Source organism: Orycteropus afer, unplaced genomic scaffold (genome assembly GCF_000298275.1).
Source record: "Orycteropus afer afer isolate SDZICR_OR568_19922 unplaced genomic scaffold, OryAfe1.0 scaffold00010, whole genome shotgun sequence".
In the NCBI taxonomy this organism is placed as follows: Eukaryota; Metazoa; Chordata; class Mammalia; order Tubulidentata; family Orycteropodidae; genus Orycteropus; species Orycteropus afer.
Genome location: NW_006921597.1, coordinates 6,049,986 through 6,074,916, shown reverse-complemented (window position 1 = coordinate 6,074,916; position 24,931 = coordinate 6,049,986). Strand labels below are relative to the sequence as shown.

Sequence of the window (24,931 nt, the reverse complement as noted above, 5' to 3'; positions counted from 1 at the left end):
GAATAGCAAAATTAACCAATCCCAATATCAGAATTCTATATACCTGAGACAGAGAATGAACTTCCCAGGAGATTGCTTTGTGCAATCTCAGCTAGGTCATGGGTTCCAGCTGCCAAGTTTGAGAGTCACACTCTTCTCTTCTCTTCACTTCAGACGAGCCAGCACCTTCTCTCTCACATCCTCAGTCCTCAGGAACTATTGCAATGCTCGTAGGCTCACAAATCCTTGCACTTCAGACCAGCCAGTCCTTCTCATTCCTAGCCTCTGTGGTCTAGGTCAGAGAGTACCAAACTCAGCCCATTTAGTCATTGCTGCACTTCCCCCATTTCCACTCTTCAAGTGGGCCCAGGTGGTCATAAGCAAGCAGCATACAAAGCCATCTACTCACCAGCTTCCTTTAACTTCCAGTCCTGGAAGGGATTTCTCTCATGTGCCGTGCCTTTCCTGCCTCGATGCACCCAAAGTGTAACTACTTGCTTGAAATTCAAAAAGCCAAACAGTCATTTTTTTTTTCCCTCTCTCTTCAAGTTCTTTCTTCAAATCTTCTGTTCTCTCAGTAGTTCTGGGTGGGACTCAAGTTTTCTACCTAAGCTCCCCATATTCTACACACAGGGTTTGAAACAAAAGCCTATGTTTCTTCTGGACAAGTTCTATTTCCCCTTTTAACACAGCCAATCAAGTATTGGCTGAAGGCAGACTTACATGCTCTCTGTCATCCATACCCCATAATCATTTCTAATGTACAAGTAGGTAAGAGAGCATTCAATACCCATAGTACATTCAGATAAACACATAATCCAAAACACATAATCCTGTTTAAGACATTTCAGGTTTATATCTTCACCTTGATTACATTCCCATGCTATGTATATGATCTTGGGGCTTTGGCTGGGTATAACCAAAAGCCCTAGCCTCTGGATTGATAATCTCCTTTAATAGGTAACACCAACCAAAGTTTCACTTCCCAGGCTCCTTCCTTCTTTCTTTTACAAAGTTCCATGCTTCTATCAGTCTGGAGCCACTGCAACAAATCCCACCGCTTCTGACACCAACTGCTAAAGGGGTAAGGAGGCGGCATCTTCTGACCTCCTCTAACTACAGAAGAGGAGGACAGAATCACCACTAGAAGCCCAGTGCCTCCTCTAATGAGGCTGGACATGCTACCACCCTCCAGCCCTCTCACTAACTTTGACATCAACTGTTCCTCCCGTGGCACCCACCACCTCTCTGCTGAGTTCAATAATTTGTTGCAGTGGCCACACAGAACTCACAGATTATGGGGTTTATTGGAGAAGCAACAGGCTACAATTCAAGTTCAGGAATGCACTCAATCTCTCTCAGCCAGCCATCTCTCAGCTGGCCATCTCTCAGCTGAGAGTCTCTCTCAGTCTCTTTCAGTAGTAGCATGTCTCTCTCTTGTCAGTGTGTGTCTCTCACGTCTCTCTCTCAGCAGTGTGTCCCTCTCACGTCTCTCAGTAGTGCATTTCTCTCAGCAGCATGTCTTTCTCAGTTAGCAGTCAGAGGGGCTCCTTCTGCCTTTAGGAAGGCTCATTTTAAGCCAGGCATAGTAGCAAAACTAATCAGTCCAAACATCAGAATTCTACACACCTGAGAGAGAGAGAGAGAGCAAACTTTCCAGAATATTGCTTCATGCTGCTCCAACAGAATTACACCAGATGGATAACTTTAACAGACAGGAGCTACTCAGTTGCTCATGTCAAATTCTACCACAGAGTTTACAAAGACTATGGCTAGAAAAGCCATACCATGAAATTTACTACACTGAAATATCACACACAAGTAAAATTTTGCTGAAGATAATTCAAAAATGATTGCAGGAGTATATTGGCAGGGAACTATCAGAAATGCAAGCTAGATTCAGGAGAGGATGTGGAATGAGGGATATCACTGCTGATGTCAGATGGATCATAGCTGAAAGCAAAGAATATCAGAAAGATATTTACCTGTGTTTTATTGACTATCCAAAGATATCAGGCTGTGTGGATCCTAACAAATTATGGCTATAATTGTGAAGAATGGGAATTCCAGAACACCTATTTGTGCTCATGAGAAACCTGTACATAGACCAAAAGGCTGTCATTTGGACAGAAAAAGGCAATAGCAAATGGTTTAAAATTTGGAAGGGCATGCTTGAGGACTGTATCCTTTCAACAAACTTATTCAATCTGTATGCTGAGCAAAGAATCTGAGAAGCTAGACTATATGAAAAGGGACACAGCATCAGGATTGAAAAACTCATTAACAACCTACGATATGCAGATGACACAACCTTGCCTGTTGAAAATGAAGAGGACTCGAGGTACTTACTGATGAAGATCAAAGACTACAGTCTTCAGCATGGATTATACCTCAACATAAAGAAAACAAGTCTTCACAACTGGATCGGTAAACAACATCGTGATATATGGTGAAAAGATGGAAGTTGCCAAAGATTTCATTTTACTTGGATCCACAATCAACACTCATGGAAGGAGCAGCCAATAAATCATACATTGTATTGCACTTGGCAAACCTGCTGCAAAAGCCTCTTTAAAGTTGAAGAGCAAAGATGTCACTTTCAAGATTAAGTTGCACCCAACCTAAGCCAGGGTATTTTCAATTGCCTCAGATGTATGTGAAAGCTGGACAATGAATAAGAAAGACCAAAGAAGAATTGATGCCTTTGAATTATGGTAATGGTGAGTACTGAAAGCACCATGGACTGCCAGAACAAACAAATCTGTCCTGGAAGAAGTGCAGCCAGAATGCTCCTGGAGAAGTGAGAATGGCCAGACTTTGTCTCACCTACTTTGGTCACATTGTTAGAAGAGACCAGTCCCTGGAGAAGGATATCATGCTTGGTAGAGAGGAGGGTCAACAAAAAGATGAGAGGGATTGATGCAGTGGATGCAATGGATGCAATGATGGGTTTAGGCAAAGCAAGGATTGTTAGGATGGCACAGGACAGGGTAGTGTTTTGTTCTGTTGTAAACAGGGTCGCTATGAGTTGGAATCGACTTGATAGTACCTAACAACTACAAAAATCTTTTTTTTTTGTACTTTTTAATTCTTGTTTAAAAAATCCTTTCTTATGTCAAGATTGTTAAGATATAGTCCCATTTATGTTTTTTAAAGTTTTGCTTTTCAAACGCAAGTTTTTAATCCACTTGGGATTTAGTTTTGCTCATCTCAATGACTGAATTATGGATCTTATTTCATAATTTTCCATATGAATAACATATTATCCTAGGACTACTTATTTAAAAGACCATTATTTCATCCATTTTTATAACGCCACCATTTTAGTGTATCAAGTTTCCATATATGTGGTTGTTTTGGTCTTTCTTTGCTCCCTATTCTGTTCCTTTTGTATATTTTATGCCCACTGTTTTAATAAAAATAGATTTATTATAAATTTAAATAGCTAACAAAGCTAATCTTCCAATATTATTCTTTTTTCTTGTCTTTGCTACTCCTTTATTCTTCAGTATTAATTTTAAGAACCACTTTTTAAGGTCTGTGAAAAATTCTACTGGTATTTTTATTTGAACTGCATTGAGTTTATAGTATATTTCATTTCCTAAGTTGAAATTTCTCATCCATGGTATATTTTCCTACTTGTTTAGGTTTAATGTCCTTTAATAATATTTTGTAATTTTCTATGTAAAAGATTAGGATATCTTTTATTAACTGATTTTTCTTGGCCCCTTGTAGCTTTTTTTATTTTCTTATGAATGGTATATTATTATTATTACATCTTCTAGCTGGTTATTAGTGGTGTATAGGAAGGCTTGTGGTCGCCCCCCCTCCGCCTGCCCCAAGTTGATCTTGTACTCAGCAGCCTTGATGGACTTCCTCAATTCATTTTAAGAGCTATTATAACCTTAATATGATTTGCCTATCAAACACCACAAAAGTCAATAAGCCAAGATATAGCTATTGTTCTCTATTTGTTTAGAACAAAAGAGAATGAAAGAAACCAAAGACTCAAAGAAGAAACTGGTTTACAGGAAAAAGAGCCCACAGGAGTAACAGCCAAAATGAATGACAGCCTCTTCTAGCCTGAGACCAGAAGAACTAGATGGTGCCTGGCTACCTCTACCAACCAATCGGACCAGCGACACAATAGAAAGTCATGGATAAATGGGAGAAAAACATAGAGCAAGATTCAAATTCCTAAAAAATGCCAGACTTATTAGTCTGATAGAGACTAGACACCCTCCCAAGAATATGGTCTTAAGATATCAATTGAATTTGGAACTGAAGCCACTCCCATAGGTCATCTTTCAGGCAAATAACAGATTGCCTTATAAAATAAACAGTATTTCCTGTGAATAATATGCTCCCCTAAACATTCAACTATATGAGACCAAACAGTCAAAATTTCCTAACAACAAAGATGAGAAGGCAAGGAGGAACAGTAAAGCTAAATCAATGGAAATAGAACAAACAGAATGGAAATAATGAGAATGCTGACACATTGTGGAAATTGTAACCAGTGTCACAGTTTGTGTAAAAATTGTTAAATGGGAATCTAATTTGTTATGTAAACTTTCACCTCAAACACCAGAACATATTTATTAAAAATCATGAAACAAACAGAAAAATGCCTATAGACCAATTCCACACATTATATACCAGGAGCTTATTAAAATCTAAATTCCTAGGTTCTACTTCTAAAGATTCTGATTCAGTTAGGGTGTGAACACAAATTACTTTTTATCAAATCCTCCTTCTCCCACCCTAGGCACCCCTGTTGTTGTTGTCGTTATGTGCTGTCGAGTTGGACCCGACTCATAGCGACCCCTCCTTGGGTTTCTGAGGCAGTATCACTACGGAAGTAGATTGCCCCATCTTCCTTCCAAGGAGTGGCTGGTGGATTTGAACTGCCAGCCTTCTGGTTGCAGTCAAGTGCCTCTAGGCAAATGTTGTATGCAGTTATATGCGTTGAGGACTAAACTTGAATTGTATTCAGTTACAAAAACACCAAAGAGGAGTTGTTACAGAAATGAAAAGGTGATTCATTTATTAAGTCTACTTCCATAATTCAGTATGCCAGCAAAATATATGAGGAGAATGAATAAATACTAGTTTCAATACCGGTGAAAACCAAACCCAACCCACTGCCATTGAATCAATTCCGACTCACAGCAATCCTCATTGGGTTTCCAAGACTGTAAATCTCTATGGAAGCAGATTGCTTCATCTTCCTCCCACAGAACAACTAGTGGGTTTGAACCTCCAACCTTTCGGTGAGCAGCCAAATGCCTTAACCACTACACCACCAGAGCTCCTTTCGATACCATTAAACACTGAAAAACAACTTCATATAGTTCAGTAGCAATTAACAGTAAAATTCTAAAAATTTTCCATGTAATTATCTTTACCATTAAGATCAAGAAGCCAGGAAGGTTCACCAGAATTATTCAACATTGTTTCAAAGCTTATTGAATATGATGGGGCATGGAGTGGGCTCTTGTCTACCCAATATTAAAGCTTACAGCAAAACTACCATAACTAAAAGAGTATGGTACTTGCATAGGAATTGTTAGGTAGTAGCTGAAACAGAATACAGCATTCAAAAATGGATTCAAAGAATATATGATATGGAGGCATTGGTGGTGCAGCGGCAGAATTCTAGCCTTCCATGCTGGAGACCTACATTTGATTTCCAGCCAATGGACTTCGTGTACGGCCACCACTCACCTGCCAGTGGAGGCTTGCATGTTGCCATGATATTGAACACGCTTCTGTGGAACTTCCAGACTAAGACAGATGAGGAAGAAAGATCTGGCAACTTACTTCTCAAAATCAGCTAAGGAAAACCCTAGGGATCACAACAGTCCGATTACCATGTGATTATTGGGATGATGCAAGACCATGCAGGATATCCTTTTGTTATAGGGTCACTATGAGCCAGGGATCTACTCGATGGCAGCTAATAAAACAAATATATGATATAGTTGACATCCTAAATCAGTGGGAGGATTAATGTTCTACTTAATTAAATGGCACTAATAAAAAAGACATCACAATAAAAGCAACATCATGATAAATGAAGAAAAGATTCAAGTTGTCAAAGTTTCATTTAACCAGGATCCACAATCAATGCCCATAGAAGCAGCAGTCAAGAAATCAGATGGCATATTGCACTGAGCAAAACTGTTGCAAGACCACAGAGAGACAGATAATGGGGCAGGAGTGCATGGAGGGAAGGACACAGGGAAGAGGTTAACTATGGGGAGGAAGTAGGAGGAGAGCTGTTGCATTATGGCAAATTGTAGTCAATGTCATGAGACAAAGTGTATGTGAGCTGCTGTATGGAAAGTGAATTTGCTCTGTAAACTTTCACCCAAATCACAATTAAAAAGCAAAACAAAACAAAACAAAAAACTGTTGCAAAAGACCTCTTTAAAGTGTTTAGGAGCACAGATGTCATTGTGAAGACTAAGGTGTGCCTGACCCAACCCATGGTATATTTTCAATAGCCTTATATGCATGTGAAAGCTGTACAATGAATAAGAAAGACCAAAGAAGAATTGATCCATTTGAATTCTGTAGGTGAAGAAATTGAAAATATCATCAACTTCCAGAAGAAGAAACACATCTGTCCTGGAAGAAGAATAGCTGGAATGTTCCTTAGAAGTGAGAATGTCCAAACTTTGCCTCACATACTTTGGTCATGTTGTCAGAAAGTACCAGTCCCTACAGAAGGCTATCATGCTTGGTAAAGTGGACCAAAAAACCCAAACTCACTGCTGTGGAGTCGGATCCAACTCATAGTGACCCCTCCTTGAGTTTCTGAGGCAGTATCACTATGGAACTAGATTGCCCAATCTTCCTTCTGGGGAGTGGCTGGTGGCGTGAACTGCCAGTCTTCTGGTTAGCAGTCAAATATCTTAGGCACTATGCTACCAGAGCTCTTTGGTAAAGTTGAGGGTCAGTGAAAAAGGGGAAGACCCTCAATGAGATGGATTGACATAGTGGTTGCAACAATGGACTCAAGAATTGCAAAGGTTGTGAGGATGGGTCATGACCAGGCAGTGTTTCATTCTGTTAAACACAGGTTCACTAAAAACACTAAAACAATAATCAAATGATAATCCTTGTGGACAAAAAAAGTAAGGCCCTTATACCATAAACACAATAAATTTCAAATAGATTAGATATCTGAATATAAAAAACAAAGCTATTAAAATAGTTGAAGAAAATATAGGAAAATAAGTGTATAACCTCAGGATGGAATCAATAACACAGAAAGCCCAGAAACCATAATGAGAAAAGGACAGTTTTTTATGAAAGTTTTTTTTTTTTTTTTTTTTTTAAATAAGCTATAGCATACATACAAAAGGAACAAAAGCTGTAAGGGAATAACTGAATGAATGATCACAAAGCAATCATTCCTGTAACCACCAGCTAGGTCAAGAAATAGAAAACTCTAGCCACTCCTTGGAAGGAAGGTTGGACAATCTACTTCTGTAGTGACACTGCCTCGGAAACCCAAGGAGGGGTCGCTATGAATCGGGTCTGACTCGACGGCACATAACAACAGCTCCCCAAAGTCCTTCTCATGCTTCTTCCCGATCACTACCCACCCCCACTGTCCCAAAGACAATCACTCTCCTGATTTGTAGTATTTTGTTTCATTTTGCCTGTTTTCAAACTGCATAGAAATGAATCACACATGATGTATATATTCTTTTGACATTGTCTTCTTTTGCTTAATGTAATGTTTATGAGATTCATCTGCCTTGCTGGTGACTGCAGCACATTCATTTCCATTACTTCGTAGTATTTCCTCTTATAACTATACCATGATTTAGGCACTCTACTGATGAACATTTGGATTGTTTCTTTTTTGGGAGAATTACAAATAATGCTCCAAGAACAATTTTGCCTGTGTGGTGCATAGGTGCAGGCATTTTCATTAGGTATATATCCAGGAGTGGAATCTCTAGGCTAGTGAGAAAGTATATGTTTAACTTAACAGATATGGCCAGTTTTCTAAAGTGGAAGTACAAATTTATACTCTAATCAGAAGTGTATGCTAATTCATATTACTTCATATCCTTGCCAAAATCTGGTATTGTTAGTCTTTTAAATTTTCGTCAAAATAATAGATTTGACTACACGAAATTCTTCTGTATCTATAGAATGTGTGTCTATTAATAAGGTAATTGTTGAATAATTTGTGGATTATGAATTATGAACTTATATATCACTATGAAAAATAAGTTAGATTTATATATATTGTCCTGAGGAGAAATTTATATGTTGCTAAGGAAAAAAAAAAGCAAAAAGCAAACAGCAGAGTACAAAATCAAACCAAAAGCAAACAAAACAAAAAATCTTTCTGTGTATTTCTGTGTATGTGCTTGTATGAGCATAGAACATACTAAATTGTTAATATTTATTATTTTAAGGGCTTAGGATAGCCAGAATAACTTCGATTTATTACAAAAGCATGTATTACTTTTGTCATTAAAAAAATTCTAATAAAAATTACGCAAACAAAAACAGACAACTACAGAATAAACAAAGAGTATACAAAGTATGAACAAGACACTTCTCTAAATGGTGGTTATATAAAAATTAATAAAACACAGCTTTCCTTAAAGCTTATCATCTGGGAGGAGACATCTTGGTGGAGAGAGTGTCCTTTCATTGCAGATTCAATTATTCCTGAGGGCTTAGCAAAATGATCATTTCCTGTTATACTACACAAACTTTTCATCACAAAATAATTTTGGATTTGTAATTACTTTGTATTATTTATCTTCCTGAAGGATTACCTTCAGAGAGCCTTCTAAAATGAAAGGAATCTTTTCCTTCTCTTTTTCTTTCTCTTTTTCACTCTCTGACACCTCCATTTTGCTGATTCCTTTGTTACCTGTAACCAGAGAAAATTAACTCTCAGTAACCCCTAAAATAGGTACCAGAAAAGGACCAAAGCTTGAGGCTTTGAGGGAGTTATCAAAGGCTATCAGGTTCAACTCCCTAGTCATTCTCACTGAATTATTTCTATGCTACCCTTAGTGGTCATCTGAAGTGGGACTGAGCTCTGTCAGTGATGGGGGACTCACAGCCTCTGGGGGTGGGGCATTCCAATCTCAGACAGTGTGTTGCAATGTTGCAGCTCCTATTGAACTGGAATCTCCCTTTGTAAAGCTTTCACCAATTTACTCTAGTTAGAACAAGCTTAACTTTTCCTTCCATATTGTAGTCTTTTCTCACCATTGTGGTCATTCTGATTTGAATATCTACATCTTTCTTGACTTAAAAGGCCTTAAAATGAATGCAACAGCTACCAGGTTTTATATATATTATATATAATATATATTTAATTTTATATATTCCCATTGGCCTGTCTATACCTACTCTTCTTGCCTGTCTGCATATGTATCCTCCTGTAGAGTAGTGTTTTCTATTATTGATAATGCAGTGGTATTTACCTTTATTGTCTGGACATCTTGTGCACCTCTCTGTGTCTTCCTTTTCCTTAGTGAAATGGTGCTAGTCACACTTTTTTGTTATGCTGCTTTTCCCTTCACCTACCTGGTGTTTTCTGATCCCAAATTGACCATTCACCTCGGGACTCATCTACTTGTTGTTTTAAGGAAGGTCTTATTTTGGTCTCACTTTTGGAAACTATAATTATTTTTATAGCAATCCACTGCCTCTGAATTTACGTAATATATTATCATCATATCTTTCATAGTGGAGCCTACCAATCCTACCAAAATAAAGACATTTGGTATTTCCCTAACATATCACATTTGACCTGCACAACAGATAAAATCCTCCTGATCTGGCAGAAAGTGGGGTTAACATAAGGCAAGTGTCTCATTATCCCCATCAAGCATAATCTCAACATATTCTACTTATTAGCGGAAGTAAAGAGTCACAGGAATTTTGTGGGTAACTCTTTTCAATTCTAAAATACCCACATCAATTCTAAAATACCCATACTCTTAATTAAATTAAGAAATATGAGCCTGCTGAATGTCTTTTGGAATTTAGGTATAAGTTGAACTGGTTACTTACTTTTAGACTTTTTAGGAGAATAAACTTTGCTAGGAGAAGAAACTTTGGCAGAAGATTTGAATTCTGCATCAACCTTGGTCTTAGTTATATCCTCAGCCATTTTAGATTCCTGATACATAGCTTCTTCACTTGTGATCCAGTGTTGAATGGATTTCACAACAAGTTCCAAATAATTTCTAAAAAAAAAAAAAAAAAAGCAAGAAAGAGCAGATGACAATTGAGTTACTATTAAAGTAAAAAAAAACAAAAAACAAAAACAAAAACAAAACTTAAGATACTGACTGTGCAAATGCACTTTTGAAAAATGAATGAATTGCCCCTCAACTGCTCGTGTAACAAATATAACAGACTTAGAGATATCCTAGATGAGTTTTGCACAAAGTATTCAACCACAAATATCCAGTCAGCATATGAAACACGTCTAATTTCATTTATAATGAAAGATATGTAAATTTAGAAATGAAATATCATTTCCATCTAAGTCAAGAATTAACAAATTTCATAACACCAAGAGTTGATTATGATTTGGAGAAATAGTCTCTCTGAAACACTGCTAATTAGAGAGTAATATGGTGCAATCTCCGTATTTTGTAACCCAATAGAAACTTTTTAAGCTGCCTCACTAGATTAACCAAAAACACTCCACTCTTGCTATAAAACTTATTGGCCTTGTGAATATTCACATCCTAAATACCACTCCTCCAGCTGCTTGGGCACTTAAACTCACATCAGTGAGTTGTTGCTTACCAAGAACCAGATATAATTGCTCCCAAATCCATTCATATTAGTTATCCTGATTATTGTAACTTATCATATATGAATGTCCAAAGAGAGATGTTTTGGAAGAAATAAGCTGAATGATTCAGGTCTGAAAATAATGATTAGTTATTGTAAAGTTAGGAGACCCTGGATGGCACAAGCAGTTAAGTGCTTGGATACTAACCAAAAGGTTGTCAGCATGACTTACCCAGAGACACCTAGAGAAAAGGCTTTGCAATCTACTTCTGAAAGATCATAGCCTTTGAAAACTTTATGGAGCACAGTTCTACTCTGAAACTCATGGAGTTGTCATGAGTCATAATTGACTTGATACAATGGTTTTGTTTTGTTGTTGTCAAATTATGTGAAAGTGAAGTCCAACATTTGAAAAAAGGAAAGCTAGATAGATTACACACTCAAGTTGTTTGGCAATTTTCTTTAGTTCTTGATCCATTTTAAAGAAGTAAACTGAAAACCGTAGGCTGTGAATCATGGGTGCTCAAATGGCTTCATTTGGAAAGTGACTGACTTCTTAAACTCAACATGTCTCCAAATGAGTTCCTGATCTTCCACTCCAAACTGCCCAATCAAAGCCTTTGTCATCTCAGCTGATAGCAAGTATTCACTCCCAGTTGAAAAGGCCAAATATTCTGAAGTCATTCTGACTCTGCTCATTTTCTCACACCCTTTCTTCAATCTATCAAGACTTCCAAATGCTTTTTACTTTTAAAATATAAAAACTCTCATTATTTCTTACCTCCTTTACTGTTATCATTCTGACTAAGTAACTACTATCTCTTGTTAGGAGTGCAGCAACAGCCTCCCAACTGATCTTGGTCCCGTCATTGACACCATGAGACTTTTAATTCTGAAGTTAGATCATGTCTCTCTTCTCAGACCTTCCAGTAATTCAGCATTTTGAATAGGATCTAGAGGCCTGAGAGGGACCTACCATGAGGGACATAGGCTCATATATACAGCCAAACTAGTATGCCCATGAAAGGACAAAATAAAGAATATTAAACAATGAAAATAATCAGGAAGCTTACCACCCACGAAAACTTTCTGAATGAATTTTTTTAAATGCACTCTAATTACATTGAAAAATCCAGTTCAAGAATAGGAAGACAATATGGGACATAACTAAAAGGTGTGAGGGAAAAAGTAAAATTTATAATTAAATGTAAATAATTGTTTATACTACTTGTGATTATAAAACATTATTATTAAAACAAAATTCTTAGATAATTTCAAAATGGGGGGCTGGGGTATTTTTAGGAAAAATGGAAGTATATTAAAACTTAAAAGATTTCCTGGGAAATTTTATTAATACTAATTGACACCAACCATGATATAAAAAAATGTGTTTAAATATATGATTTAAAAGAATAAATGTAACCTCTGGAGGAATATACATAGAATGAATACTTTTAAAATATCACACGCCAAGGATGAGCTAAGAAAGTTCAATCAAACAAAAGGAATGAAAGGGATTAATACTAAAATATAAATATGTATAGAAAATTAATTGGTAACAATGAGGTCAATCACATTATCAATGCAAATGAAAGTGAATGGATCAAACTCTAAAAAATAGAGGCTCTGAGAATGGCTAACAAACAAACAAACAACAACCACACACAAAAAAACTCTAGCTATTATTATATAGAGATGTGCCCATAAAACAAAAATTATACAGAAAAATTAAAATGTGGCAGATAGCTTAATGGGAAGCCAGAAGAAGCGTTAATAACAACCATAGTGAGTAGCTTCACTATCCCTGAGGCACTGCTCTACTCCAGAGTTACTGCTACATGAGAAAAAAACTCCTTTATTAGTTTAACCTCTATAGTCAGGTTTCCATTAATATAATGAAATACAATTCCTAGCTGACACATACAATGATTGAAACCTATATCAATAAATTCTTACATAAAGAAAGAATGTCCAAAAATATTAATATCTGACATAGTTAAATTCAAGATGAAAAGCATTAAAGAGAACACAGAGGGCGATTTTATATTGATACAAGTTACAATCCATTAAGAAGGATGAATCTAAAAATACAGATTCAAAAATAAATTTACACACACACACACACACACACACACTATATATGTAGAACTAATAGATAAAAGAAACAGATAAATCCATAATAGAGACATTAAATAGACCTCTTTCAGAAACTGACATTTATCATGAGAATACTGTGTTTAATTTCATGCCAATAGACTAGAAAATCTAGAAGTCATGCATGATTCCCTGGGAAAATATAAATTACTAAAATCAATTCAAGAAGGAGAAGAAAACCTGAATAAAGGATTACCCTTAGATGAAATGAAAAGATTGTCAATCAATGATCTATTCCTCATCCTTTCACACTACCATCTCTTCCCTTGGACCTTGCTGTCCAGCCTCCAGGAAGCCACTAACTAATTTTCCATGTGAAGGGTAGCATCCTTCTAAAAATAGATAATGCACTGTAATATGTCAGCTATTTTTTTTGTGAGTAACTCACTGCCATTGAGTCGATTCAACTCATAGCAACCCCTCCTTACGTTTCCAAGGCAGTATCTCTACGGAGTAGATTGCCCAATCTTCCTTCCGAGGAGTGGCTAGTGGGTTTGAACCACCAGCCTTTTGGTTAGCAGTCAAATGCCTTAGGCACTATGCCACCAGAACTCCCGTATATGTGAGTAAAGCATTAGAAATAGGCCTGGGAAGATGACCTTGTCCAATTTCTGACAGTATTATTTTTTGAGAAGTACAAAGTTAAGATAAATGTGGAATATTTTGACTGCCTTGATTGCTGTGAAACCCCATATTTGTGGGACTAAAATTTGATAAGAGAGCTGAGAGGTAGTACAAAGGGCTTGGTGGGAAACTGAGGCTATGGCTTCTCTGTGTGAAAGTGACCCACGCATATCTTATCGTGGTACATAACTTTGCAGTTATACACAATGAGTGTGGGTGAAGGACGCAAAAGACATTATGTAAAAAGGTTGTTGTTGTTATTTGCCATCAAGTTGGACAGCCCCTCCTTGGGTTTCCAAGGCAGTATCACTACGGAAGTAGATTGCCCAACCTTCCTTCTGAAGGGGTAGCTGTTGAGTTATCTAATGAAATAAGATTCTGGTGAAGCTGTATGTCCTGCCCTGTACTCATTTTATAAGGAGCCTGGTGGTATAGTGGTTAAGTGCTCAGCTGACAGGTTGAGAGTTGGAATCCACCAGCTGCTCTGTGGAAGAAAGATGGGGAAGTCTGCTTCCATAGACATTACAGCCTTGGAAACTCTATGGGGGCAGTTTTACTCTGTCCTATAGGGTCACTATGAGTCAGAATTAACTTGATGCCTGTGGTAGTTAAGTTTGTGTGTCAACTCTGGCTGGGCCTGGTTGAGTGGCTGGGCAGCTGGATGTAGTTATTCTCCATGGTGAGAATGGTAATTAATGGTGGAATCGATTGGAGCAGCTGAGTAGTTGCTTTAGGGATGTGGTCTGTTTTCCAGTATATAAGAAGGAATTTTGAAGGTCTCCAGCTGATGGCATGCTTGAACCTTCCATGTAGCCGAGTCATTGTTCAGCAGCCTGCCATGTTGCCTTGCTGATCTTGGGACTCTTAGTGGACTAGCGTAGTGCCTAAGGCATTTGACTGCTAACCAGAAGGCTGGTGGTTCAAACCCACCAGCCACTCCTCAGAAGGAAGATTGGCAAGTTACTTTCCTAGTGATGCCGCCTATGAAACCCAAGGAGGGGTCGCTATGAGTCGGATCCAACTCCATGGCAGGGAGTTTGGTTTGGTTTGGTTATGTGGTTTGGTAATATCGGGACCGTGCCTTATCACTTGTTGACCTTAGGTTTGTCAGTCTCAGCAGCTAGCAGCTGCCTGAGTAAAGAGATGCTTCTAGCTTCACTGGGTCGGGAGCAAGAAGCAGAGCTGAAGCCCAAGGCTGAGGGCCTTTCATCTAGTTCCTAGTACTTGACACCTGGAACTCAGACTTCTAATCTCCAAAACTGTAAGAGAACAAACTCCTGTATGTTAAAGCCATCTCATTTGTGGTTAGAGTGGCACTGGATAACCAAAACAATGGCAATAGGTTATTCTTTAATAAAGTTAAGTAAGTATAGTACTGGACTAAAGCTTATTGCATCTTGTAAATCTAGTTCTCAGTTCCAATCCATAATTATCCTGTGATGGAATGGCAGATCATAAAAACTATTAAAATTGTCATTTCATTTCATGAGTCTAGTATAACACAAATCTATCTTTAAGTGATGCATCTTCACATATTTAGGAAAATATTACAAAAATAACTCTGAAGTAAATTATGAATAAAATATAAATTATAAAATATTTTACTGAGATGAAAAATTTATAGATATAAATATTTTATTAATTTATAAAATCTAAATAAATCAAAATACTAGTCTCTATTACTTACTTTGATAATGTGAAGCAAAGTGTAGCTATAATTTTAAGTTATTTATGAAGTGAGGTGTGGGAAGAGACAGGGTTCCACTTTGGTGAATGTGTGTCTGTATCTATTATAGAGTGGGTAACCTACAGTTTTTGTTTCTATTATCAATGGTATATGTTACTTTTTGAAGAATTACATTTCTAACTATTTATTACACACAAAATGAAGTTTTTTAAAAAATATGACCTCAAGATAATTTCTCCTATTATTTCATAATTTCTTAGAGTTTTGGGATTTTCTTAGGTAGAAAATCATCTCATTTGTCAATAATGTTACTTTTCAGTGCTTACACTTTTAAGTTAATTTCATTAATTTATTTTGCTAGCATTTATTAAATATTGCTTAGAATAGGTGATAGTGGCCATCTTTTTCTTGTTTCTGGTTTTAAAGAGCATGCTTCCACCATTTCCCATTAAGATTCACGTTAACCTCTTAACAGCCTCAAATGCACCTGGAAGACAGTGGGATAAATATCCTCAATGAGAAGAATATAGCTGTCTATTAAGAACTATATACAGAGAAATATTATCTTTCATGAACAAGGTCAAAATGCAGACATTTTCAATTAACAAAAGTGATTTCATCACCAAAGATTGCATCACTATGCTGTTGCTGTTGTTAGGTGCCGTCAAGTCATCTCTGACTCACAGCAACCATATGCACAGCAGAATGAAACACTGACAGTCCTGTGCCAGCCTCACAATCTTTGCTATACCTGTGCCAATCATTGCAGCCACTGTGTCAATCCATCTGGTTGAGGGCCTTCCCCTTCGTCATTGACCCTCCACTTTACCAAGCATGATATCCTTCTCCAGGGAATGGTTCTTTCTGACAACATGACCAAAGTAGGTGAGATGAAACAGTTCCTTCTGACAACATGACCAAAGTAGGTGAGATGAATCTGACCCTTCTCTCTTCCAAGGAGCATTCTGGCTGCACTTTATCCAGGACAGATTTGTTCATCCTTTTAGAAGACCATGGTTCTCTTAGCATTCTTCTCTAACACCACAACTCAAAAGCATCAGCTCTTCTTCATTCTTCTTTATTCATTTTCCAGCTCTCACATGCATAAGGTGACTGAAAATACCATGGCTTCGGTCAGGTGCACCTTAGTCTTCAAGAAGACATCCTTGCTCCTCATCACTTGAAAGAGGTCCTTTGCCCAATGCAATACATCGTCTGATGTCTTGACTGCTGCTTCCACTGGTGCTGCTTGTAGAGCCAATATCAAATCCTTAACGACTTCAATCTTTTCTCCATCCATCATGACTGTTTATTGGACCAGTGGTGAAGAATTTTGTTTTCTTTATATTGAGGTGTAATCCATATTGTAGACTGTAGTCTTTAATCTTCATCAGTAAGTGCTTCAAGTCATCCTCACTTTCAGCAAGCAAAGTTATGTCATCTGCATATCACAGGTTGTTAATGAGTCTTCCTCCAATCCTGATGCCACATTCTTCTTCAGATAATCTAGATTCTTGGATTATTTGCTCAGGCATACAAGTTCAATAAGTATGGTGAAAGGATACAACCTTGACACACTCCTTTCTTGATTTTAAACCATGCCCTTTAGAACCCCTTGTCTTGTTCTAATGACAGCCTCCTGGTCTATATACAGGTTCTTTATGAGTATGATAAGTATAATGCTTATTCCTCCATCTTTCCAGAAGTTGAGTATAATCAAGTGTTCTGGAATTCACATTCTTCTCAATGTTATCCACAATTTGTCATGATCCACACAATCGAATGCTTTGGCATAGTCAATAAAACATAAGTAAACATCTTTCTGGTATTCTTTGCTGTGAGCCAAGATCCATTTAACATAAGCAATGACATCCCTCATTCCATGTCCTCTTCTGAATCCAGTCTGCACCTCTGGAAGCTCTCTGTCAATATACTGCTGCAACCGTTTTTGAATTATCTTCAGTAAGATTTTACTTGCATGCAATATTAATGATATTGTTTGATAATTTCCACATTCTGTGGGGTCACTTTTTTTGGAATGGGTACAAATATGGATCTCTTCCAGTCAGTTGGCCAGGTAGCTGTCTTCTAAATCTCTTGGCATAACCGAGTGAGTGCCTCCAATGGGGCATCATAACATCTCAATGGGTATTCGCTCAATTCCAGAAGCCTTGTTCCTCGTCAATTCCCTCAGTGTAGCTTCGACCTCTTCCCTCAATACCATTGGTTCTTGAACACATGCCACCTCCTGAAATGGATGAAGATTGACCAGTTCTTTTTGGTACAGTGACTCTGTGTATTCCTTCCATCTTCTTTTGATGCTTTCTGCATTATTCAATTTTGCCCATAGAAACTTACAATATTGCAACTCGAGGCTTAAATTTTTCCCTCAGTTCTTTCAGCTTGAGAAATGCCAAGCATGTTCTTCCTCGTTGGTTCTTTAACTCCAGGTTTTTGCATATTTCATGATAATAATTGGCTTTGTCTGCTCGAGCTGCTCTTTGAAATCTTCTGTTCAGCTCTTTTATCTTGTCATTTCTTCCATTTGCTTTAGCTACTCTCCACCAAGGGCAAGTTTCAGAGGCTCTTCTGACATCCATTTTGGTCTTTTCTTCCTTTCTCATCTTTTTAATGACCTCTTACTTTCTTCACGAATGATGTTTTTGATATCATCCCACAGTTCCTCTGGTTTTTGGTCACTGGTGTTCAATGCATCAAATCTATTCTTTAAATGGTCTCTAAATTTAGGAGGCATATTATCAAGGTCATATTTTAGCTCTTGGGGACTTGCTTTAATTGTCTTCAACTTCAAGTTGAACTTGTATATGAGAAGTTGATGGTCTGTTCCACAATCAGCTCCTGGCCTTGTTTTGGCCAAAGATATTGAACTTTTCCATTGCCTCTTGCCACAGATGTAGTCAATCTGATTCCTGTGTATTTCATCTGGTAAAGTCCACATATACAGGTGTTGCTTATGTTGTTGAAAAAAGGTATTTGCAATGAATAATTCTTTGGTCTTGCAAAATTCTATCATGCGATTTCTAGTATTATTTCTATCTCCAAGACCATCTTTTCCAACTACTGGTGACTCTTCTTTGTTTCCAACTTTTGCATTCTAGTCAGCAGTGATAATCAACACATCTTGATTGCATGTTCAATCTATTCAGACTGCAGTATTTGGTAGAAATCTTCAATGTCCTCATCTTTGGCTTTGGTGGCTGGTGCATAAATTTGGATAACCAGTAGTATTTACTTGTCTTCTTTGGAAGCATATGGATATTATCCTATCACTGACAGCATTGTACTTCAGGACAGATCCTGAAATAGTCTTTGTGACAATGAATGCCACACCATTCCTCTTCTATTTGTCATTTCCTGCACAGTAGATCATATAGTTGCCTGATTCAAAATGGGCAAAACCAATTCCATTTCAGCTCACTAATGCCTAGGATATTGATCTTTATGTGTTCCATTTCATTTTTGACAACTTCCAATTTTCCTAGATTCATACTTCAAACATTCCATGTTCCAATTATTAATGGATATTTGCATCTGTTTCTGCTCATTTTGAGTTGTGCCATATCAGCCAATGGAGGTCCTGAAAGCTTTACTCTCCATATCGTTAAGGTCCTCTCTACTCTGAAGAGTCAGCTCTTCCTCAGTCAAATTTTGAGTACCTCTGATCTGATGCACTCATCTTCTGGCACTATGTCAGACAATGTTTCATGGCTGTTCGTAAACTTTTCCAGTAATATATCAGACAGTGTTTCACTGGTATTCATAAGGTTTTCATTGGTCAATTCTTTGAGAAGTAGAAGGCCTTTTCCTTCTTCTGAGTCAAGCCTGGAAGCTCTGCTGAAACCTCTCCACCATGGGTGACCCTGTTGGCATTTTGTAACACGGCAGCATAGCCTCCAGCCTCACAGTAACACATAAGCCACCACAGGACAACAAACTGATAGACAAGTTCGTCTCTCTTAGTTGTCCCTAACCCCTCTGCACCCACCTACCTCAGGTCTCAGTATCAATATAGAGCCATACCCAAGCAAAAAGCAGCCTCCAAACCCTGGGCCTACCTACCTCAGTTCCCAGCCTGGGCCTACCTACCTCAGTTCCCAGCCTTAAGTAAGAGCCACCCCCAAGTGAAAAGCAGCCTCCAAACCCCCGGCCTGCCTACCTCAGGCCCCTGCCTTAATATGTTGTTGTTGTTGTTATGTGCCGTCAAGTCGGACCCGACTCACAGCAACCCCTCCTTGGGTTTTCAAGGCAGTATCACTATGGAAGTAGATTGCCCCATCTTCCTTCTGAGAAGTGGCCAGTGGGTTTGAACTGCCAGGCTTCTGGTTAGCAGTCTAGTGCCTTAGGCACTGGGCTACCAGAGCTCCTACAGGAACCTCTAAAGCACATACTGCAAGAAGAAGGGAAAAATAAATGGTAAATGTGTTCATTTGAACATTGGATATAAATGCAAATGATGATGTTGTCTAACATATGAGACCAAAACATCAAGCTATACCTAAGCCTTAGATTGTGATAATATAAAATGTAGGAGGGGGATAGATGAAATTAAAGCATATTGTGCTTCTTTTGTTTGGGAAGAAGATAAAAGCATTGACATTAGACTGTCAATTTAAAAATGTTCTAAAGAACAAATGAAAATAGGTAATATGTAACTATTATGACTCTAATAGAGGAAAAATAATGGGATTAATCTAAACAAAATAATAAAAAAAAGAGAAGTGAAAAAGAAACAGAAAACATATCAAGGTAAGGATAAAATTGTTGTTGTTATGTGCCATCGAGTCGGCCCCGACTCATAGCGACCCCTCCTTGGGTTTCTGAGGCAGTATCACTACGGAAGTAGGATTGCCCAACCTTCCTTCCGAGGATAAAATTAGATGGTAGAAATGAATGCAATTATATAAACTAGATTTTTTTCAAGAGGCAAAAAATGTCACACTACATTTTTTTTGAAAAATATTCAGCTATATATATATTTTTTATAAGAAGTAAATGGATGGAAAAGGTCATACCAGATAAAACATTAATGAAAAAAGGTTTGTAGCATCTATCAATTTCAGAAAAAAAAAAATGCATATGTAAGATAAAATTTATGTGGATATATCAATATCAGACATATCAATAATAATAGCATACAAAATAAATTGATAGCAAAAAGTGATCTTAGAAATAAAGAAGGACATTGCATAAATATAAAATATTCATCAGGAAGACATAACAATTCTAGTCTTCTATTCACTTAGTAACATAACTTCAACATGCATGCAACCAAACAGATTTAATCACAGGAAGAAAATGACTAATTTACCATCATATAGGGAGTTTTTAAAAATAGTTTTCTCACTGACTGCCTGACAAAGTTGTCAAAAAACAAAAAGAAAATGGAAGATTTTAAAAGTACATCCCTGCACTCAAAAATTGGAAAATAGACATTCTTCTCTTGTAAACTTGGAACATTTATGAAAACTGACCATATATTAAACAATAAAGCAGGTCTCAATAAATTTTACATCACTATAGTATAGAACAAATTATCTAACCATGATATCTAAAATTATAAACTAAAAAATGTAACTTAGTCAAAAAATCTTCCATTTTTATATAAAGGATGGGTCAATTAGAAATCACAATGGAAATTAGAAATGAAAGAAAATAAAAATACTATCAATCCGATCTTTGGGGGTTGCGGTGGTTATGTTTGTGTGTCAATTTGGCTGGGCCTGGTTGAGTGGCTGGGCAGCTGGTGGTAGTTATTCCCCATGATGAGACTGGCAATCAACACCATGGTGGGACCTACCACAAGCAGCTGAGTAGCTACCTTTGGGATGTGGTCTGCTTCCTGTATATATAAGAAGCAGCTTTGGGAATGGTCTCTAGTTTATGGCACGCTTGAACCCTGCATATAGCTGTGTCATTGTTCAGCAGCCTGCCATGCTCTGCCAACTTTGGGACTTACAATGGATTTAAATTAATGGCCTGCCATGTGGTTTGGTAACATCTGGACTGTGCCTTTTTACTTATCAGCCATGGGCTTCTCAGCCTCAGCAGCCAGCAGCTGAGTGAAGAAATGCCTCTAGCTTCAGTGAGCTGGGAGCAGGAGGCAGAGCTGGACCCCAAGGTTGAGGGGCTTTCACCTAGCCCCTAGAACCTGGCACTTTGAACTTGGACTTAAAGCCTCCAAACTATAAGAGAATAAACTCCTGTTTGTTAAGGCCATCCCATTTGTGGTATATTCTTGTCAGAGCGGCACTAGGTAACCAGAACAGGAGTGTTCCTAAAGAGGTATTTGGAAGATTTTCCCTTAAATGCTTATAGTATAAATGAAAAAAAAAAAAAAAAAAAACTTAAAAATCATGACACAACCTTCTAATTTAAGAAGTCAAAGAATATCCAAATAACTCAAGGGAATAACAAACAGAAAATTATTTAAAAAAATAACAACATAATTCAATTAAATAAAAAGGAGAATCAGAAAGCAAGAGTTAGTTCTTTAAAAATATTAATAAAATTGGCAAAACTCTGTTAAGATTGATAAAAAAATATAGAGAACTCACAGATTAAAAATATTGGAAACTAAAAGAAATACAGTTAGATGTAACAGAATAAAAAGAGGAGAGATATTTAAATCAAACTTATACCAATAATTTAGAAAACAGGTGCAATTATCAAATCCCTATAAATATGTAAAGAATTAAACCTAACTAAAAAATAATTAGAAAACCAGAAGAGTCTAACAGCCATGAAAGAAATTAAATCAGTAACATCTCCCCAGACTTAGGTGCCTTTATCTGGATATTCTATCAAATGTCAAAGGAACATATATCTTATTCTTACACAAATCCTTTTGGAAAACTAAGAAACGGAAGTAAAAAAAGGCAGATTCCTCAGTTAATTTATGATGTTTGTATAATCTTAATACTTAAATTGGACATGAACAGTTAAAAAGGGGGAAATTCCAAGTGAATCTTGCCTATGAACACAAAGCAAATATTCCAAACAATATATTAGCAAACCAAATGCAGCAATTTATATATATGTATATATAAAAATAACATAATGGCCAAATTGGATTTACCCCAGGAATACAAGTTTGGTTCAACACTAGAATATCTATTAATGGAATTCAGCACTATAACAGATTAAAAGAAAGAAATATGAACACCTGAACTGATGTAGAAAAATCATTTGATAAGATTTTACAACCATTTATGATTTAGAACTCCTAAAGAACTAGTAACAGGCAGGAACTTCACTAACTTAACAGAGTATTTGTATACATACCAACAATATACTTAATGGGTAAATATTCACACACTTCTCTTTAAAGAAGACACGAATTCCCTCTTGAAGTTATATTGAAGGTCCTATCAGCAAATAAAGGAGCTTTCGTGGTGTAGGGGGTAAGGCATTTGGCTGCTAAACAGAAGCTTGGTGGTTCAAACCCACAAGCTGTTCCATGGGAGGAAGATGAGGCAATCTACTTCCAGAAAGATTTACAGCCTTGGAAACCCAATGGGGGTTGCTATGAGTTGGAATCAACTCAATGGCAGTGGGTGGGTATCAGCAAATAAGATCAGGAAATATATTAAAATTCTAATTATTGGCAATGAAAAAAACAAAACAAAGTACAGATTAATAGTTCATGATATTCTCTTGATACATCTATTACATACTTTAACTAAACAACAAGAAAAAAAAATTATTTTATGACTTTAGAATGTGTGTATGCAACATTCTCCAATCAATTATTCTGTAAATCTGTGCTCTATATTTTTATCTACTGGAACTAAAATAATGCTATACAAATAAATACATTAAACAAGGAACCTGGTTGCACAGTGGTTAAGTGCTTGGCAGCAAATTGAAGGGCTGTTAACCCAACAGCTGCTCCCTGGGAGAAAGATGTGGCAGTTTGTTTTCATAAAGATTTATACCCTTGGAAACTATATGGATCTGAGAGGGTCACTATGAGTTGGAATTGACTTGATGGCAGCTTTTTTTTCTTTTTTAATTCATTAAGCAGTATTGTTGTTGTTGTTTTGTTACGTGCTGTGGAGTCATACTCGATTCACAGTGACCCCTCCTTGGGTTTCCAAGGTGGTATCACTATGGAAGTAGGTTGCCCAACCTCCCTTCTGAGGAGTGGCTGGTGGGTTTGAACTGCCAGGCTTCTGGTTAGCAGTCAAATGCCTTGTTGTTATTGTTGTTTTTGTTACGTGCCATTGAGTCAGCACTGACTCATAGCGAAAACTCCTTGGGTTTCTGAGGCAGTATCTCTATGGAAGTAGATTGCCCAACCCTTCTTCTGAGGAGTGGCTGGTGGGTTTGAACCACCAGTCTTCTGGTTAGCAGTCAAGTGAGTTAGGCACTATGCTAACAGAGCTCCTGTCAAGTGCCTTAGGCACTATGAAATGCCCTCATTATGAACTGCAAGGGACAGAAAGTTGTAGGAAAGCAAAGAAATCACTAAGGAGCTGGGAATAAAAGAACCACTGATTCCTATAGGTGCCTTGCTGGGTATTTGATTGCTGTATTGGTATGTCAATCAATTTTTCTACTTTTGAGTCCTCCAAAGTTTTTGGAGTTACCAAAAACCAGCATGCTGAGTGCCATGTTCTTGAGTTCCTACTTGAAATCTTTCAGAGACAATCTTATCAGAGCCTAAATGAACAAAATGTAAATTAACATCCCCACTAGACTCCATGAGACCAAGAATGTTGTCTGTGTTTTTCAGTGTTGTAGCTTCAGTGCCTTTCACAGCACCTGGCACACAGAAGACATTGAATTTGGTGAGCTGAATTGAATCTAATGTACTACACAAATGTTCTCATTGAGTTGGACCATCTAGTTTAGGCTAAGGAACTAAAAACTAAGTAACAGAGTGAGAAGCTAACTGAACTAACTAACTGTACAGTTGACTAAACTACCCAAGTTGGTTACCTGAATCCAACATTGGAGTGAAGTGCAATATTCCAATATTCACAGTGCAGACGTTCTGTATTCATTGGGTTGTGAAAGACTAAGAGTAGAGAGTTGTCTTGTGTATGATAATAGGAATCAATGCACCTATATTGCTGATTGGCTTCTTGAAGAACCTGCAAATTGAAATAATTGCTCTGTTATGCCTTTTTTTTTTTTTATTCCAAGAGAGTGGCTCCTGCTACAGCATTTCTCTGCTCCCTTTTTGTTTCTCCCATTATCTCCACATCACTAATTAAGTTTGGATTCACTGAGGATTCATTCCTAACTGCTAGAAAGTGAAAGCATAAATGTATATATTTTTTTCTGGGCATTTCAGCAACACTTACAGAAAAACAAATACTAGCTTCTAGGCATACAGGCCAGAAGTCCTGGTAGTGTGATTGTTAAGTACTTGGCTGCCAGCTGAAAGGTTAGTGGTTCAAACCCACTCAGCAGTTCTGTGGGAGAAAGACGTGGCGATATGCCTCCATAAAGAGTACAGTCAAGAAAACTCTATGGGGCAATTCTCGTCTGTCACATGAGGTTGCTATGAGTTTAAATCAATTTGACAGGCGTTATTAGGTCAAGCATTATTTATTTAGCATTTTCCATGCTTTCATATACATTATCTCATTTTTATTATCACTAAAAAACCCAAATAAATAGGTATGATTTCTTTTCCCATTTTAAATGATTGTTGTTGTT

The 24,931-nt window shown here is 37.3% G+C and overlaps 1 protein-coding gene across 1 annotated transcript in view; it reads right to left on the bottom strand.

Annotated features, from left to right (window-relative positions):
- SPAG17 (sperm associated antigen 17) overlaps positions 1-24,931 on the bottom strand; it is a 413,793-nt gene that overhangs the window by 198,878 nt on the left and 189,984 nt on the right. The window contains exons 18-20 of the mRNA XM_007950259.1: positions 24,206-24,360; positions 10,045-10,220; positions 8,793-8,890 (exon numbers count right to left, since the gene is read on the bottom strand). Of these exons, the coding sequence (XP_007948450.1) occupies positions 8,793-8,890; positions 10,045-10,220; positions 24,206-24,360 (429 nt within the window). The remainder of the gene's footprint in view (positions 1-8,792; positions 8,891-10,044; positions 10,221-24,205; positions 24,361-24,931) is intronic.